This window comes from Trachurus trachurus (assembly GCF_905171665.1).
Source record: "Trachurus trachurus genome assembly, chromosome: 6".
NCBI lineage: Eukaryota > Metazoa > Chordata > Actinopteri > Carangiformes > Carangidae > Trachurus > Trachurus trachurus.
In genome coordinates, this window is record NC_139897.1 from 27,839,619 (window position 1) to 27,857,695 (window position 18,077).

The window sequence follows — 18,077 nt, forward strand, 5'->3', positions numbered from 1 at the left end:
TTCTGATGGTTTGGTCTGTGATGTAACAGGTTGATCGGAAAAAAGGTCTGATACTTCTAACAAGCTAATAAGGAGTGATATCACCTCTTATCATTATTAGAAATTGGTCAATAAATCAATCCCTGTTTGTGTACCTGTGCATATCAATGTACTGAATCAGATCAAAGTGACTGAAATCGTTGTTTACAGCTTTCTATGCTCTGATCTCTTATCATACACTTTGATCTGGGTCTTGAACTTGTATTAGCTGTGGCTACATGTAGCTACAAGCCTGTTAGGGCCATAAAACTAACATTTGATTGGTCAATCCTCTTGCTCCAAATCCCGTACGTCTTTCTGTTTGTTTCCTGAAAAAATAAGTTTTGTGTTTTTGCTGGATCCACAGTTAAAAAGTCAAAACCAACAATCTTTGCTCCTCTAAAAAAAAAAAAAAAAAAAAAAAATCCAAACAAACACCCAGACTGGTTCTACCCGGATGCCTGTAATGGTGAAAGCCTATTATAGTATAAACCATGGAAATCGGATGTTTTTCCCCCCACCATCGCTGCGCCTGTATCTGGGACAGCTCGCAGCAGCAGCGGCACGTGCGGCTCTCGACAGTCAGCGACATCAGCCCCCTGCAAATCCATCTGATTCGCACATGGATCACAGTGGGAGATGGGTGATGATGGGGGTGGAGGAGGGAGGGGAGGAGGGGAGGGAGGTGCTATTCACCAACTTATAAAGAGGCAATTCCACTGAACGTGAACAACGCCGCTCCCAACTATTTTTGTCTCTCCCGGCAGCAGAGCCGGTGTTATTGGGGGAGCGGTGAGGACACATCTGGAATACTGTTAGAATAAAAAAAGAAAAAAGACAAACCTAGCATTTTGAGCAACACTCACAAGATTCACAGCTTGTCAGCAGAAGGGTTTGATTCCACCTATTGTTGATTTTAGATGCAGGTGACAGCTCTTTGCACCTTGAAACTCTCCACCTGAGAAGCCATGTTTTTGTTTTTCTAATTAAAAAGCAAAAGTTAAACACCAACTTCTGACAATGTCAAATTAGCTCTAAAAGTCTCGAGTTCATATTAAAAAAATAAACTTAAAGGTTACATTTTTTTGTTTAAAATGTCACTGCTCCAGTGTGTTATGAACACACCGTGGAAACTGCGTAGGCGGAGAGGCTGAGATGGAGAACACTGTAATACTCCACACACACACACACACACACACACACACACACACACACACACACACACACACACACACACACAGATACATGCACATGCACACACATCATGTCCCACAACAAGGCTCTTCATTCTGGCTTTCTCCCCCCTACTCCAGACATTCTTTCCCAGCATTCCTGAGAGCGTTGGTGGTGGAGGTCAAAAGTCACGACGACACAAGTGATGATTTTAACAGTGGAGAAGTATGTTAATGAAACCCACACACACACACACACACACACACACACACATATGTTTGTACTCCCATACATACATGCTGCAGATCCTCGGTGATGAAAACCCCCCTGAACTTGAGTCTAAACTGATTTCCAGAAGAACACGAACAAACACACACAGATTTAGAAACATATAAAGGGATAGTTCAACATTTTTGGCAAATTGGCCCATTGCCATAATCCCTATAGTCATAGCAGTAGGTTCGTTACCTTTATTTGTCGGTGCAAGCTGTTTTTAGAACCGCCGAGCCGAGCGGCGAGCTGCTCAGAGCTACACTACGGAGGCTCATGGGATTTCTTGGTTTCCCTCATCAAACTCATCAAATAGACAATCCAACAACTCAAAAACGCTCTGGTGGACAAGTTGTGACCTGCACATTCACCACGCTATGAGATAATAACAGAACGTTACCAGACAGAGTTGTGATGCGTGTTGTCTTCAGGGACAGTTTTTCAGCAAGCAGTCTCTGCATTTACCTCTAAAACAACTTCTGTTATTATCTCATAGCGTGGTGAATGTGCAGGTCACAACTTGTCCACCAGAGCGTTTTGGAGTTGTTGGATTGTGTATTTGATGAGTTTGATGAGGGAAACCAAGAAAACCCATGAGCCTCCGTAGCGTAGCTCTGAGCAGCTCACGGCTCTGCTCCGTCATTCTAAAAATAGCTTGCACAGACAATTAAAGGTTACCTTTTGTTTGTTACAAACCTACTGCCATGACTATAGGGATTGTGGCAATGGGCCAATTTGCCAAAATGTTGAACTATCCCTTTAACAAGTAAATATAGATAATGAAACGTTCACACCTGTGGATTTACATCCTGGTAATTTCACCTGTGTTTGTCCTGCTGTGATGAGTCAAATTGTCAGCTGTGAGTGAATGAGCGAAGATGAGATGAGCTAAAATAAATAAATAAATTAAAAATAAAAATAAAGATCCACGGCCAATTAGCTGCTTAAAGCCTCAGCTGTGTTGATGCACAAGAAAAACACCCACTCATGACTGGCTTCCTCGTCAGTGTTGGGCAAATTATTTATGTTCGCCCGTTGGTGTCCTTCCAGACATAGAACTACAAAATTGAAATCTGAAAGACATGAATGGACGCCTCAGATTATGTGAATCTCCTCGCTCCTTTAGACAAGAAGGAAATAATCAGTTTAATCAGAGTCTGAGCTGCCACACACACACACACACACACACATTCTTAACTCTTCATGCAAATAAAGCAAAAATGTGTTTCTCATTCTGTGTGAACACGTGTTTGGCCGTGTGCTGTGAAATCCAACCAGGATCTATTATGTTTAGCTTCCTTTAAAAAAAAAAAAAAACACAAACAAAAACATCTGCTTTTAAGCCGACCAACGCGAGGAAATACTTAATCTGCTGATGAGAAGAAGAAGGAGACAGAAAAACATTTCTATCGCTGTTTAAAAATAAAGGTTTGATGAATTAAATTTAATGGGAGGCGTCTCATTCAAGTCACGAGGACACTTGTGTGCAAGTGCAGCTCTGCGAGACACAAGCTATGTTTCCATCCACATGTCAATCGAATTATCTGAAGATTGCTAAAAATCTAAAAGCTTTAAAGGGAATAAAAGTCTGTGCCTGTTTCGCTATTAGATTGGTGTATCGAATACATTTCTTTCCATTCATTTTTGCACTGAATCGCAAAACTGAATGTGCAACGAGCCAAAAGTGTGACAAGCCGCTGGAGTCATTGCCTTGGAGCGATACGAAAACCAGCCGAGTTAAGTTCGCCAAAACTGATCACATCTACCAAACAAATGGTAAATAATATTACACAAGTTGTAACAGTGCTTATGTGCCAACTAAATGCGACATACCAAAAAGACGGCGGCGTGAAAACACCGTTTTGATGAAGATGCAGATGCGTTAGCTAAATGAATGCTAATTTCCGGAGGCGACCTGTGGTTTGGGAACGGCAGCGCTCCGAATAGTTCTGGAAGATCGTGGTTGAAAGAGGGAGGGGAAGTCTGTCTATCTATCTGTCTATCTTTCCATTTGCCTTTTCTTTATTTACTCGCATTTTGTCTTTGAAAAGCGAGGAATACATTTAAGAATTGATGTATAATGTGATCGCAAAGAACTGTTTCCAACAGCATTTGTTGCATAATAAGCCTTTAATGGATCCAATGAGATCGGCAGCACAAACTTTCGGTCGATATTCAAGACGTTTCATTGAATTTTAACTGTTTCCATAAGGCATTTTTAATTCGATATAACATAATGCACATGATAAAGTGCGGATGGAAACACTATAGAGCAGGACACAGGAAGGGAGGACATCAGCTGTCACAGAGTGGAGTGTGTGTGTGTGTGTGTGTGTGTGTGTGTGTGTGTGTGTGTGTGTGTGTGTGTGTGTGTGTGTGTGTGTGTGTGTGTGTGTGTGTGTGTGTGTGTGTGTGTGTGTGTGTGTGTGTGTGTGTGTGTGTGTGTGTGTGTCTGCAGTATCTGTCCATGTGGGAGGTTTGCAGTGAAGGAGAGGTGATGATAGCCGAGTGTGACAGCCAGTCTGTCCTCTCTCTCTCTGTCTCTCTGAGCTGCAGAGAAGAGAGAGTTCAGCTGATATGATTCAGCTCCGTCTCAGTTTTGGTTTTTAGTTTTTTCTAACAGGCAACTATAGGCTGAACAGCAAATGAAGAACATGTGAGTGAAGGAGGAGGGGGAGGAGGAGGGGGTGAGGCATCAAAGAGCCTGATCTTAATCAAATGAAGTTCATACATTAGATCCTGAGCTTTTTTTAGGCTGCGTTTATCTGGATGTAGTTCAGTTTTACAGCAACAAGAATCTGCTACTGAGTCATTTAAAACAGTCATTCTCAAAGCGAAGAGGTGATTAAACTTATTTCCCAAAAAAATACAAAAGTGAAAAAGTGTGTGGATATTTTGGTCATAGGTTACAACCTGAAAGTAAAAGTCTCAATAGTCGAAGTCTGTGGTTTCATTGATGTTGAATGTTAAAGTTTAAATGACTTATCAAGTGCCTTATATGCTCTATATCACAGCCAATTATGCAAATATGATGTTGTATTTTATAGATATTCAGGTATTAGAAACAACATGAACATTTTGGACACCCCAGTTCTGCCCATTGAACAGTTTTTTCATTTGTATTTTGCACAAAAACTTACAAAAATAACTTTGAAATGTTAAAAACAGCAAAACATTTTAATGATAAATAAATATGCTTCGGTTAAAGTATTAGTATTTTTCATATCTTAACTTTAAAAACTGACTTGACCTCTAATAACATGATCAAAACCCTTTATAGGGGTGTTAAAGGCTGATAGGTGAGTATGTGTGTGTGGTGCAGGTATACAGGTATTGTGGGGACCGTACGCGTGTTTACACAGCAACAATGTGGGGACCGGTCCCCCATTAATTAAGACAAGTCCCCATAATTTAAATCTTTACCTTTTAATGCTGAGACATGTTTTAAAAGAAGGTGTCCAGGAAATTAATCTAAGTCCGTGTGTGTGTGTGTGTGTGTGTGCATGCGTGTGTGCATATGTGTGTGTCTGCCGCCAACAGGAAGTGTTTGGGGTTTTTTCGCTGTTTTGTTTTTTGTTTTTTTGTGAGCTAGTCCATCTGTTGCTTCCGACGAGGTTTTGGTCACAGCCTGTTCCCTGAGCTGGATTAATAATCTGGCGGGAGAGAGAGACAGAGAGAGAGAGACAGTGTGTGTGTGTGTTTGTGTGTCCGTGTGTGTGTGTGTGTGTGTGAAAGAGAGAGAGAGAGTATAGGAAAGTGTGATGGTGTAAGCGATGGGATTGTGAGGATTGGCAGTGGAAATGATAGCATGGCTGGCATGCAGGAGGGAGTGTGTGAGTGTTTGGTTGATTTTATGTCTATGCGTTTTCAGAATGAGCTTGTAGGCAGTGTGTGTGTGTGTGTGTGTGTGTGTGTGTGTGTGTGTGTGTGTGTGTGTGTGTGTGTGTGTGTGTGTGTGTGTGTGTGTGTGTGTGTGTGTGTGTGTGTGTGTGTGTGTAAGAGAGAGGGACAGAGGGAGTGTGTGTGTGTGTGTGTGTGTGTGTGTGTGTGTGTGTGTGTCTGCCTTTGCAATTTTGGAACTTGTAACACGATCTGTGAGGGCAACAGGAAATTACTGGAGTGGATGAGAGGGAAGCAGTGTGACATGAGACAGGTGGGTGGGTGGTGGTGGTGGAGGAGGAGAAGAGGGGGGGGTTGGGGGGTGGATGGATGGATGGATGGATGGAGGGGGTAAAGGGGTGAGGGAGGGAAGAGGGAGAGATGAAGGGGGGGTGGAGGCTGCTGTCAACACGCTGTCGCTGGAGGGTAAGAGGGACAGGAACCGTTAGCAGAGGATTAGCAGGCGCGCCAAGTTTAGCCCCACAACCTCTTGCCTTTATTGTCATGGCCAAGAAGCCAGTGGGAACTGGGGCAGCAGCGCTCCGCATGGAGTTCGCCCGCCGCCGCCGGATGTCGTGTCCATATTCAATCATGGAGCGGACGTGGCGTTCTCAACACTTCGCCGTGTCGTGTTACCTAAAGTGTTGAAGTGAATGTTGGCTAAGTGATAAATTAGCATCGCCGCAAAAAAGTCAACACTGATCGACACCAACTTTCAGATCTGTTCCAGAAACGCAACCGTTTTTCTGTTCCTCTAGGTGCTGATTTCTAAATATGTGAAGTTATTTTTTCTTCCTCTTTTTTTTCTTTTTTTTTGGCCCGTGTTTTTCTTTGGAACAAAAGCGATCCAAGTTAGTGCTGGCAACTGTGCCGCGCTAACTTGAGGATGGCGCTGTTAGCGAGCACCTGGAGTTGTTGTGAGCTATCGCCGCTTTTTGTTATTGTTGTTGCTGATATCAGGATCACACTTGTAATTAGCTATTAAAAGAAAGAAGAAAAAAAAAGGTGTGTGTGGGCGGAAGAAAAGTTGCAACAACGGAGATCAAAGTTGACTTGGAGCTGATTACGCAGCATGGTGTTTATCAGCGTGAGAGAAGTAAAGTAATTCATCACTTATTAATCACTTCAGACATTTATTTATTACCAGCTTTGCATGACTTTTTTAAATCTCCTCTCATCTTTAAAATTCAGAAGAAGACCAACACTCACTGATGATGACATTGAGTTTTTATTTCATTTTAGCTACTCCCTTGACTTCCTGCTGTTGTAGACGACCAAATCTTTCCAACTTCCTGTCAATGTAGTTGACCTCAGTCGGCCCTGTTCATCTATGTCATGATTTCCAAACAATATTCCCTAAAACAACTTCAACAATGTTGGCATTTTTTTTAAATCCTCTTCCTAACCAGCTATTTGTTTTGATTCTCCAGCGTTTTCCAGTGATTCATCTCTTAAATGTACAGATCAGATTGAGTAGCCTATGTATTGGGCTAGAGGCCTTACTATGGGTTAAAAAAAAAAACATGATAGCCGACATAGTTTTAATCTTTAGAATGATTATTTCATTTTAAAACATCTAAGACATAATATATGTTTTTATTACATGTTCATTCATGATTTGTCACAATTTTTTCTTAGTAAATGATGTAGGCCTATTAGGTTGCAGGGTTGTTAAACTTTAGCTACAGCATGCTGCACTGGCCAATGACCTGTATTATGATCTGAATGAGGCTGATATTTCTGTCAACTCTCTACAACCTAACTGCTGTCGTGATTTATAAATCCTGTCTCAAAGAAGTACAACCATCTGACACATGACTTATTACTGGACTTCCTGACTCACATCACCTGTATCTATCGCAACACATGGAACTATAGTTCAGACCCCCTTTTTTTAATGCAGTGTTATTTCTGGTCTGAACGCCTGCTCGCTCTCCTCACTAACTGTACATTTAACTCATCTGTCCACATGCCAGCAGCCCTCACCATGACCCGTGCATACGTGTCTCCCGATCCCTGTATTATGGCCTGCCCTGTGGGCCCCTGTGTGGCCCCGTGGCAGCAGCGGCAGCAGCCGTGCCGTGGTGGGTGATGCAGGTGCTGATGGCGTCTGCCAAGCCCATCTACATACCTGTCTAAAATTAGCCCTGGTAGTTTCCTGTGCCCTTTAATCCTTGGCTTTAAAGCCGCGAAAGGCCAAGCCGCAGACAGGAAGAACAGCCATGAGAGCCCCCCGGGTGCTCGGCGTTCCTCGCATACCCCCCGGTCCCTGTTCGTCAATCACAGCCTTGCCATGACATCACTTATTCTAAGAATAAGAGCTTCCCAGGCTCGGCTATAGTTGGGGTTTGGGGTTTGATGGACGACGGCCGCCGGAGAGTCCTGTCCCCTCACCCGCACCCGCAGGCTCACAGGTTTGATCCCCTGCTGCAGCCGCAGAGTCCATATCCGTCACAGTGACCTTGAGGAAGACATTGAATTTCATGCTCCAACCCCCCGACTGCACACTTGTGCTTTTACCTCTCAAACAGTCTGATCACATGCAGTGAAGAAAATGTTTCTTATCTTTGAGTTGAGAAGTAAAATTTGGAGGCCTCAGATGTCACATTTTTCAATATTTTGGTGGAACGATTCCCTGAAACTGTTGCTTTCCATTGACGAACACCGGTGCAGGTCAACACGGTGTCTGCCAAACAGCTGCTGATCACTGGACCAGAACGAAATCTCATTTGAGCCATCAGTCGTACTAAAACTGTCTGTCAAGTACATGAAATGCATTTGATTTCAAATACACAATGTTGCTATTAGTTTTTAGGATTCCCAACTTCTCTGATTTTAACCTCAGCTAAAATCCTAAAGCTCCTACAACTCATCATCAACCACCAGTGTTTTAAAGGATCACTGTGCAGGGAGTAGGTGGTGGTAATGTTAATATATTATGATGTATTTTATCAGCATATTATCACCTGAAGCTGAAGAACATTGTGTCTTTTGTCAGATTAGAATGAGTCATTTTATTGTTTTATGTGGTTTTATGGAGCCTGGCAGGTTTCCATGTTTTTACACTGGCTTCAGAGGGTTATGCAATATATCTCTAGGAATTACAGTGTTTGTCTAACATTTTGTGAGATATAATAAAGCAAGTGTGCATGTTACTTCTGCAGTTGCACATGCATTAATACTTGAAACCTCACAACACTTGTGTAAATTAGAGATTACAGTTTCCTGTTTTTCGCTCTTGCCCATGCAGATTCTCACGGGGGCGAAATGACACATCAAGAACTTTTCGGAAAACTTGAATTAAGTTGAGTTAGAGAGCAAACATTGCACTTTGCTGTGTTTACTTTGCTGTTACAGTTGGACTGTAGGAGTCGTTGATTACCCAGGAAGTGGAAAAGTATCACCTGAACTGGAAAGTGGGCAAAATGGGGGTTGAGTGAGCGAGTGAGTGAGTGCTGGCACCGAGCGAAACGCAGGAGTCTTTTTATAAATCATTTACGTCAGGACATGAGTGTGCAGGTTTGGCCCTTTGTTACACGGCCAATGATTCACTGGCTTTGTTTAGCTGTTGTATTCCCAGAGTGAGAGAGAAAGAGAGAGTGAGAGACAGAGAGACCACTTTTTCCATTCACTTTGTCCTGTAATTGCTTATCTACCACATATTATCTATAGTTGATTAATCAGTGCTTTGTGCTTTGAGATGTTTTTTCTTTGGCTTCCTGCTTCACATACACTTCTTTTTTAGTTTTTTTCCTGTGATGCAAAACAAGATTCTGCCCACTGATACTTCACCTTGTCAACTTCTGCCTTGAGTGGGACATTGAGTCACTTGTGTCAGTTTGTTTAGACACATAAGTTGTTGTGTCTGTGCTGCCTACACTGCACTCGACTATAGAAGTGACTCTTTTAGCAGCTGGTCCTGCTTTTTGTGTTCATTCATTCATGCACACTCACTAACCTTCAATGCACCAGCACAGCTTACATGATTACTGTACAGACGACCTGCATGTCCGTCAAGCTATGCATGCACATGGGATCAATTGCTCTCCTCTGCACACACTCCAGAGGATTGACACATTTCGGTTACAAGTACTCGGTCTGCTGTTGTTGTGCCAGATCAGCAGCATGTGCGAGACAGTTTGGAGCACATAGCGGTGCATCTCTGTGAAACAAGTCGCTGCTTGTGTGAGAACACAGCGATCCTCCGTCGCCCTCACCTGCACCGTGAGGAGGATCATCGTCTCCTCCTCCTCCTCCTCCTCCTCTTCTTCCTCCAGGTCTTAACAGGTACACGCAGCTATGCGTGTGCTATCAGGTGACAACACATCTAGGTACTTTCTGTTCCCTTTGTTGGAGCCGAACACAACCCCACCTTCAGGAAGTGGCCCCGGGGTGGGTGTTTTTTTGTGTGTGTGTGTGTGTGTGTGTGTGTGTGTGTGTGTGTGTGTGTGTGTGTGTGTGTGTGTGTGTGTGTGTGTGTGTGTGTGTGTGTGTGTGTGTGTGTGTGTGTGTGTGAACCCGAAGCCCTCGCCTCGGAGCGCCGCCGCACACACCTGGAAAAACCGGTCGGGCTGTTTACAGCGTGACTGGAATCACTTTGTACCTGTCGAGTGGCATTTTGCAGTTTGTGAATGACTGCTGTCGCAAGAGGACACAGTGTGCGTGACACTTTGTTACACAAGCGTCATGTGACAGGACACATTTGTGTTGATTGTGAGTGGTCGGTGCAGTGGGAGAAGTGTGGAGCGGTGTGGTTAATTAACAGCCTCATGATTCATGGCTAGTGTGTTTTTTTGTCGTGACTCGCGACAAAAACTGTCGCTCAACTGTACCGAGAGCGAGGAGGAGACGCAGACAAAACACAAAAACAGACAGAGTGTGGCAACGGGAGAAACAGGCATGAGAAGCAGGAAGTTGTAGACAAAATAGCAATTTATTAATAACTTATCTTTTCTTTACATTCGTAAGAGAGGAGTGTGGAGGGGAAGGGGTCAGGGGGGGGTTGGTGGCAGAGGTCACCAGGTTGGCTTCCTCTGGATAGAGGCCTTCTCTCTGGAGGGGCAACATGACTGAACCCTCCGAAGCTCTAGATTTTTTTGTTTTTTTCTCTCATCTTGACAAAAAAAACTGCATTTCACAGAGTTTTCCCTGAAGAGGCGAGGCCGGCGAGGCCTCCTGCTTTGTCCACATGTCAGAGACGTTTAACCCTTGTGCACAGATCAGGATGTTTCGTCACATTAACCTTCAGAGACGACACTTAACGCCGCCGTTCACCTGGTGCCAAATGAAAATACTCAGGGTTTTGGTTTGTAATAATAATAATAATAATAATTTCTGGGATGCTGAAGGCTAATGCATTAAAAACCTTCTGAGCGCAAAAGTAAGGCAAACAACCAAAGTGACTTTGATTTGTGTGAGAGGGTGGGTGCAAAAACAAGGCCGGTCGGCTGAATTCACACGTAAAGCGATTATCAAATATATTACACATGTACACATTTCTCCACAATTCTCTGAAAGCCTATTTGATTTTTGGCATAATCAACTTTTAAAACATTATGAATCAATATGCAGTTGGTTTGTTTCATATTCTACCTTTTTATATAAGCAAAGAGAATCTTCAGTACCCACTTGTTGCAAAGGGTAGATATATATATTTATATATATACTAGAGCAAGGCTTTTACTGTATTGTCTTTTATATTAAGATATATACACAATGTATAAATGTTTGAAAAGACTCCACAAATTGTAAAATCGAGTCCAGTTATATAGTGTGCCATGTAAAGCTGGGGGTGCTTCAGCCCCCACACAGGCAAGTCTTCACAGAAGACGAAGGAGACGACGCTCCCTGTAAGTCTCGGGGGCGAGGGTTGGGGGGAACCAGTGCCCAGACCCCAAAACAAACATAGAAAAAAAACAAAACAAAGGTTTTTTCATTTTTAGATCTGTCCAGTTTGAACAATCATCATCTTTGGCACACCAGCCTATAGCGTACAGCTGTCTGACTAATCACTTTGAAGGTTCCTCAGACACAAAATGACAAAAGAGATAAAAGACTTCAGGAGTCCCAACAGCGATATATAAGATTGTAGAAAGTGTCTGCAAACTCTGGTAAATGACTCGCTCTCCTCTTCCTCTTCCTCTGTCCGTCTCTTTCACCACTGTCTCTCCTCATTTAGTCAACAGCAGCTGCATCGTGGCCGGACAGCTTTTGGCCCTGCAGTGTTTCTGCTGCTCGGCAGCTGTCGCCTCAAACCAGCTGTATCAATAACGTCAAGAGCCCCAGTCGCACGGCAGACGACGGAAAAAAGAGAAACTTTTTTGCAGCTTTTCCGACAGGAGGCACGTTAAACCTCCGGCAAAAAGGAGAAGAAGGGGGGGCAGATTGGCGGCGGCGGCGCGGCAGCAGCAGCCCCCTCCTCACGTGGACTCCAGGGGGTCCAGCTGGAAGACGTTGTGGTTGGTCGGGGTGGTGAAGTAGAGCTGCTGGCTCGGCGGCGCCATGCGGTTGTCGCACGGGCTCTTGAGGCCCAGCGTGCGCTCAAAGTCCAGGAGCTGGCCCATGAAGTTGAAGTTGGGCGAGATGTTGGACTTCTTCATCTTGACGATGTCGTAGGCGTCGTTCATGGACAGGTTGAGCTTCTGCATCAGGTACGCCACCGTCACCGTCACCGAGCGGCTGATGCCGGCCAGGCAGTGGACCAGGACGCCGCACTTCTGACCTCTGGCTTCATCTGGAAGAGGAGGAAGAGGAGGAACACGTTAGATCAACACATCATCATAACATCACCTCAGATGAATTTGTTATTTGCACTTTCAGACATGCAAGTGCAGCTTCCTCCGTCTTAACAGAGACAGAGAACTAAAACCGGCGATAAACATCTGTGACATTTAAGTCAAGCTGTGCTGGAAGTTGGAGCAGGTCCAACTGGAGAGGGAGAGAGAGAGCGGCGGAAGTTATTATCCCCGACTATCTCCCAGGCGTGTCAGTCAACAAACAGGGGGCTGCAGCAGTAGCACACATAAACAGAGCCGACATTCTTTGGTTTTTTTTTTTTTTTGGCCTAGAGTAGCCGGCTGGGAAATTGACTATTACGGTCTATTAAACCATTCTTCCGCTCGCTGGGGTTACTCCGACAATGGTGCCATTTGGGCGTGTAAACGTAGGAGTCATGAGGGCACCCTGTCAAGGCGAACAGGATGTCAACAGGGCCTGTAAATGGCTCCTTTTGTAATGTGGAGAGAGAGGGGTAGGGAGGGAGGGAGAGGGAGGGGAGGGGGGGGGCAGTGCCATGTCCTAGATTACTTTCAATGCCACTTCCTTCCTGTTGCGCTCGAATTACCGCCCCCCCATCCCCCCTCCTCCTTCACTCCTACCCCCTCTCCACCCCCTCCTCCTGTTCTCCTGTTTCAACGTCGCCCTTTGTGCTGCAATTACACAAGCCCCGGGACAAGAGATGGGCCCAGGATGTCTTCCATTGAAGTCAAACCATTTGTACACACACACACACACAAAGTGCATTTTAGCCTGTGCGCCATTAGAGGCAGGCTTGTATTCATCTGCCTCAACACAATGGCCTTAATCTGCCCCACTCCATGTGTGTGTGTGTGACTGTGTGTGAGTGTTCCTCTGCCTGATTGACTGATAAGACCACAGCCAGGGACACCTCATCTAATCTCAATTGCACAATAAGAACCCTATAAGAACTTCCTGGCATTGATAACACATATCAAATTAATGAGATTATGTATTTGACTGTATCTGGTGGTGGTGACAATACTCTGCTGCACAATATTCAAAAACAACCATGATGTTGTTGTGAGGGATTAGAGGGGAAATTATTTGATTTGAGTTGTGCACATGCAGTTGCACAGACAAAAAAATAAATGTGCATGTTTTCTTTTGCTGAGCATGTCAACACCAGATCAAGTCAGTCTCTGCAGAGTTAAAGGAAGAACTATAACACATATCATAATCATAACACATTTAAACAAACAGAGATGACAGCCACCCTCTCATTCATGAACATTCACTGTTGCACTTTCCATTTCTTGCACTTTCTGTATAGATGTTGTTGCTTTTATTTATTGTTTTATTGGTTTTACTATTTTACTATTTATTGATTTTTATACCTATAGTGGAGTAGCAGCATAATTCCGTTGCACTGATGTATAATGACAATAAATAAAGGCTTTAAATTCAATTTTCAATTCAACTCACCGATGAAGCTGATTGCCTCCGGGAAGAACTGCGACAGGTTCTGGCTCCAGTGGTCCGAGATGGGGATCTGCTTGTACTTGAACTCCCCTGCGTTCTCGAAGAGATTGGGCAGGTTGGGGGTGACGTTGAGGATGTACTTGATGCCGTACTCCTCCAGCACGTCCAGGTTGGTGGAGTCCTTGGCGCAGCCCAGGTACAGGTGCGGCAGGATCTCCACGGGGAAGGATGCGGGCTGCGGGTTGGACAGCGGGCTGCCGTCCGAGTCCGTGGCGCTGCTCGGGTCCCGGTCGATGTCCGACTCGATGTCCGAGGAGGAGTCGGAGCTGATCCTCAGGCCGCCGAGGCCCAGCACCTGGGCGGTGGGGGAGCTGCTGTTCTGGGGGCCGTCCAGGTTGGTCTCGCACATAGCGGGATACTCGGCCTGGAATTTACTGAAGCCACCTGGAGAATAATAATAATAATAAAAATATAAATTAACACATGCAATGAAGGCCTGAGCTCGAGCACTGATGCAAAGATATGAAATATTCATCCTAACTTGTGATTTAGCTGCAGATTTACCCCCCCTATTTCATGCAAACAGAGCTAAATCCAATGCAACAACAAAGTATAAATTCCCATTCACAATATTATGGAGACAGAATCAGATTTGTCATTAAACAGCGTCTCCTTCCGTCTATGCGCAAAAAAAAAAAAAAAAAAAAAAAAAAACACGGTGCCAGTGTGGTGTGAATGAACGGGGCCGTGAAATGTGAATGAAGCAGCGCACTCACCCTCCAGATAATAGGCCTTGTAGCCTTCGTCCTTCATCCTCCGGAGCAGCAGCCCCAGCACCGAGCCCCCGTCCACGTTCTCGTTCCACTCGCGGCTGTACTCGTCGTACAACACGATGGTGTCCGTCTTGCAGCGGCGCACGAACCTCTCCCGGTCCTCGCCGTCGGAGAGCAGCGAGCGCACGGGCAGGTTGCCCTTCTTGAGCCGGCGCAGCATGAGGCTCGGTATGGCCACGTTGATGGCCGAGTCGACGTGCGACGACTCGTACAGCTCCTGGGCCCGGCAGTCCATGACCAGCAGCCCGTCCCTGCGCGTCTCCAGCTGCTCCCGGAGCCAGCCCACCGTCTTGCTGATCGCCATTACCGAGTCGAGCTGGACGACGGGCTTGAGCTTGTCAAGCATTTATAAGCAGGAGTAAGAAAAGTGGGGTTTGGAGGAAAAAAGAAAGAAGAAGCGGTGGTGGTTGGAGCTTCCTCGGCTCTGTCTCAGTCCGCTCCGCTGCTTGGAGAGGGGCCTCAGCGGCTCAAGCAGCGAAATAATAATAAAAAAGAAGTGAAAATGCAAAATGTAAAATCAAAACCAACAGACTGGATTCTCCCTCCAGATGTCGGTGTGTGTCCCGGTGCTGCGGATGAACCAAGACGACAACAACAGCAGCAGTAGCAGTAGCGGCGATCCGTTCACAGATTTCCCGACTGCGGGTCTGCTACACTGGCGCTCATTCATGCATCTGGTCGGAGCGCGAGCCTGTGTTATTTATCAATGAGTCACACCACCGGCCCTGTGTTGCTGCTGCTGCGGCGGCGGCGCGAGCGGCTGACGCTTCCTCTCAGCTCTTATATAATAATAATAATCGGTAGGTAATAACTCCACTGGCTCCAGAAGCGCAGCCTCTTCTTTCTCTTTTGGTCTTCTGGACGGAGGTGGAAGTAGAGCTGGTGGTGGTGGTGGTTCAGTCTCTGGATGGATGTGAACCATGCGGGGGTTTATGTCCGAGTCCGACTGTTGCTGCCTGCGGATGCCGTAGTCTCTGTGTGTCTCTGTGTGTGTGTCTCCCTGTGTGTGTCTCTGCTCTGCTCTGCTCTGCAGGCTCTCCAGCTCGTCAATGCGCTGCTCTCTGCGGCGCCAGGCTGCTGAATGGCTACAAACGGAGGGGGGAGGAGGGGAGGGGGAGGGCGTTCCGTTGGATACATTATGCCGAGCGCGGACCAATCAGAGCGAGCCCAGCGGCGGTCGCCTTGGAAACGGGGGCCGGATGGAACGGGCCCGTGTTGATGAATTGTTAATGAGTTTGTCATTCACAAAAACGGTGGAGGAATTTCCGCTCCGGATCAAGTGAGTGCAAACAAACAGAAGAACTGCAGGGAGAAGGAAGGAAGAGAGAGAGAGAGGGAGGGAGGAAGGGAGGGAGGGAGAGGGACAGAGTATAGGCCATGAAATAAGAGCGCGAGGGGTGCAAGGCCATAATAACACAAGCCTATAATAATGTGCTTTAAATTATTAAGGTGCAACTTGAACAGAATTAAAAAAAAACTTCCAACTTTTTTTTCTTTGCAAAACAATAAGAGCTGATTAAAAATAAATTAAATATCAGAGCAAACATGTGTGAAAAAAACAGTTTTTTTAATGAACAACAATCTTTTTAATGACCCAGGTTTTTGTTTTTCATTATGATGGAGAAACTCCTTATCCCCAATCCACAGAGGTCAAAGGTCAGAGAGAAACAACAACAACAACTGTGGCTCAACTTGAAAAACTGGATCTCGACAGGAAACAACTTCCTCCACCTTAATCTCTCTGTAACTTCACTGAGTGTTATGTCATCTTAACATTTGTTTAATAACCCTCCTTCTCTCTCTCTGTCGCTCTCTTTCTGTGTGTGTGTCTCTGTGTGTTTGTGTGTGTGTGTGTGTGTGTGTGTGTGTGTGTGTTCAAAGTAAAGCAGCTGAAATTAACAGCAGAATAACACTGTGACATTCACTCAGCAGCTCTGTTGCTATTTCTGTCTGTGCAGCCTTCACCAGACTGAAGAGGCTGAAGAGGCTGAACTGGTGCATCGGTGTGTCACCATCACTGCACTCACTCTCACTTTCATCTTCCTATAAACGCTTCAATAATAATAATAATATAATAATAATAGCCTAATAATATATATATCATAATAATCCATTATTTCCACCTTAAACCCTCCCAGTCCTGTCCATGCTGGTGTGTTGTTATTCTTTTGCTCCTTCTTTTAACTCTAACTTTTTTATGCTGTTCTTTTTTTTTAATGTTTTGCCTTATGTAAAGCACATTGAGTTGCCTTGGTATGAAATGCGCTATATAAATAAAGATGCCTTGCCTTGCTTTGCCTTACTTACTGTTGCTGCAGGTTTGTCTCGGTATCGTTCACACATTAACACATCCGCCATCAATCAGCCGGATCTCCGGCATCTCCGCGTCCTTCACGCCCTTTTAACGCGTCGCTCCGTGCGCGGTCACGACGATCACATCAGAGGCGCTGATCGGCTCCCATCGGCCCGTTAATGGCCTCCACACTAAGTAAACAAAAGGCGCATTTCCACCGGTTATGTGTGCGAGAGTGACTGTGTTTGCAGGCGCATGTAAACACACACACACACACACACACACACACACACACACACACACACACACACATACAAAGGCTGTTTCTTTTTAATTGATGACCTGTTGATCTAATATCACTATGTGTCCAGACTCCGGAGCTCTAATTAACTTCACACCACAGAGACAATCAAACAGGAGATGGTATCAGTTAGGAGAGAACAGACAAACCTACACAAACAGGTCGTTAATTAGTTTATTGTTGTTTTTATAAGAAAAAATATGAAATATACAGAAACTGCAACCATGAACTTCACATAAAGGCCCAGATTTCTGACTTAGAGTCCTAAATATGAAATAATTTACCTTTATTTTGATGCTTTCCTCTTCTGTTTTGCAGAGATATGAGGAAAAACAACATGCAATTGTAGGATGAGTGAACTTAAGTGACTCATTCACTTCCTGATATCATCTCCTGTGCAGTTTGTGTGTCTGTATCGACAGTATAGAGGTTTCATTTCTTCCTGTAAACAATATTCATACATCCTGTCTCACATGATGCGAGGACACTCTGTGAGCTAGATCTAGATCTGTGTGCAGGAGGAGTTCATCAAAGCAGCCGACAGCATCCTCTCTCTGTGCACATTCATCTCTCTCTGCAGGAGTTTCTATACTCTTCTTAAGCTACAGAAGACAAACAAAAACCAGAGAGAGAGAGAGCGACCACCAGGACTGAATGAGGTGGGGATGTGATTTCATGTTCCATCAGCACCAATTGGATGATGTGGGTTTCAGTCACTATAAAGACGTGTTCACACCGTCTCTTATCACGGGTTTTACAGGTTAAATATGAATAAATAAAGTGTAAAGTGCAATGTTTTCCTCTTATCTGCGCAGGAATCTTTGTAAATATTTTGTTCCAGGTCTGAAAAAGCAGCTTCTTCTTCTTTTCTTCTTCTTTTTTTTTTATATCGAGTGCACAACAATCTCAAACCACATCCTCACTGCTGCTGCCATCATCACATTACAGGTCCAGACCAGAGCACATTCAGATCACGATCATCATCACAAACAAAAACAAAGCACAAGACACATTTCTTTTTCTTTCACTTTTACAGGTTGATTAGTCTCATCTACACAAACTGAAACATTTGCTGTTCAATGATGTGCAGCAT

At 44.8% G+C, this 18,077-nt stretch overlaps 1 protein-coding gene across 1 annotated transcript; it reads right to left on the reverse strand.

The window, feature by feature from the left end:
• Positions 1-10,327: 10,327 nt before the first annotated feature.
• Positions 10,328-15,427, reverse strand: dusp6 (dual specificity phosphatase 6). Its single transcript, XM_083973639.1, has 3 exons — positions 14,334-15,427; positions 13,561-14,001; positions 10,328-12,073 (listed from the first exon to the last, which is right to left on the reverse strand). The coding sequence occupies exons 1-3, from the start codon at positions 14,734-14,736 to the stop codon at positions 11,760-11,762; spliced, it is 1,158 nt and encodes a 385-aa protein (XP_083829765.1). The 5' UTR covers positions 14,737-15,427; the 3' UTR covers positions 10,328-11,759.
• Positions 15,428-18,077: the final 2,650 nt, after the last annotated feature.

What these genes read in the sequence shown, in the direction of transcription:
- dusp6 (XM_083973639.1), bottom strand. Translation starts at nt 14,736, where the DNA reads ATGCTTGACAAGCTCAAGCCCGTCGTCCAGCTCGACTCGGTAATGGCG. An exon ending in CAAGGCCTATTATCTGGAGG is followed by an intron (nt 14,002 to 14,333) that starts GTGAGTGCGCTG and finishes ATTATTCTCCAG; the next exon opens with GTGGCTTCAGTAAATTCCAG. An exon ending in GGAGGCAATCAGCTTCATCG is followed by an intron (nt 12,074 to 13,560) that starts GTGAGTTGAATT and finishes CTCCTCTTCCAG; the next exon opens with ATGAAGCCAGAGGTCAGAAG.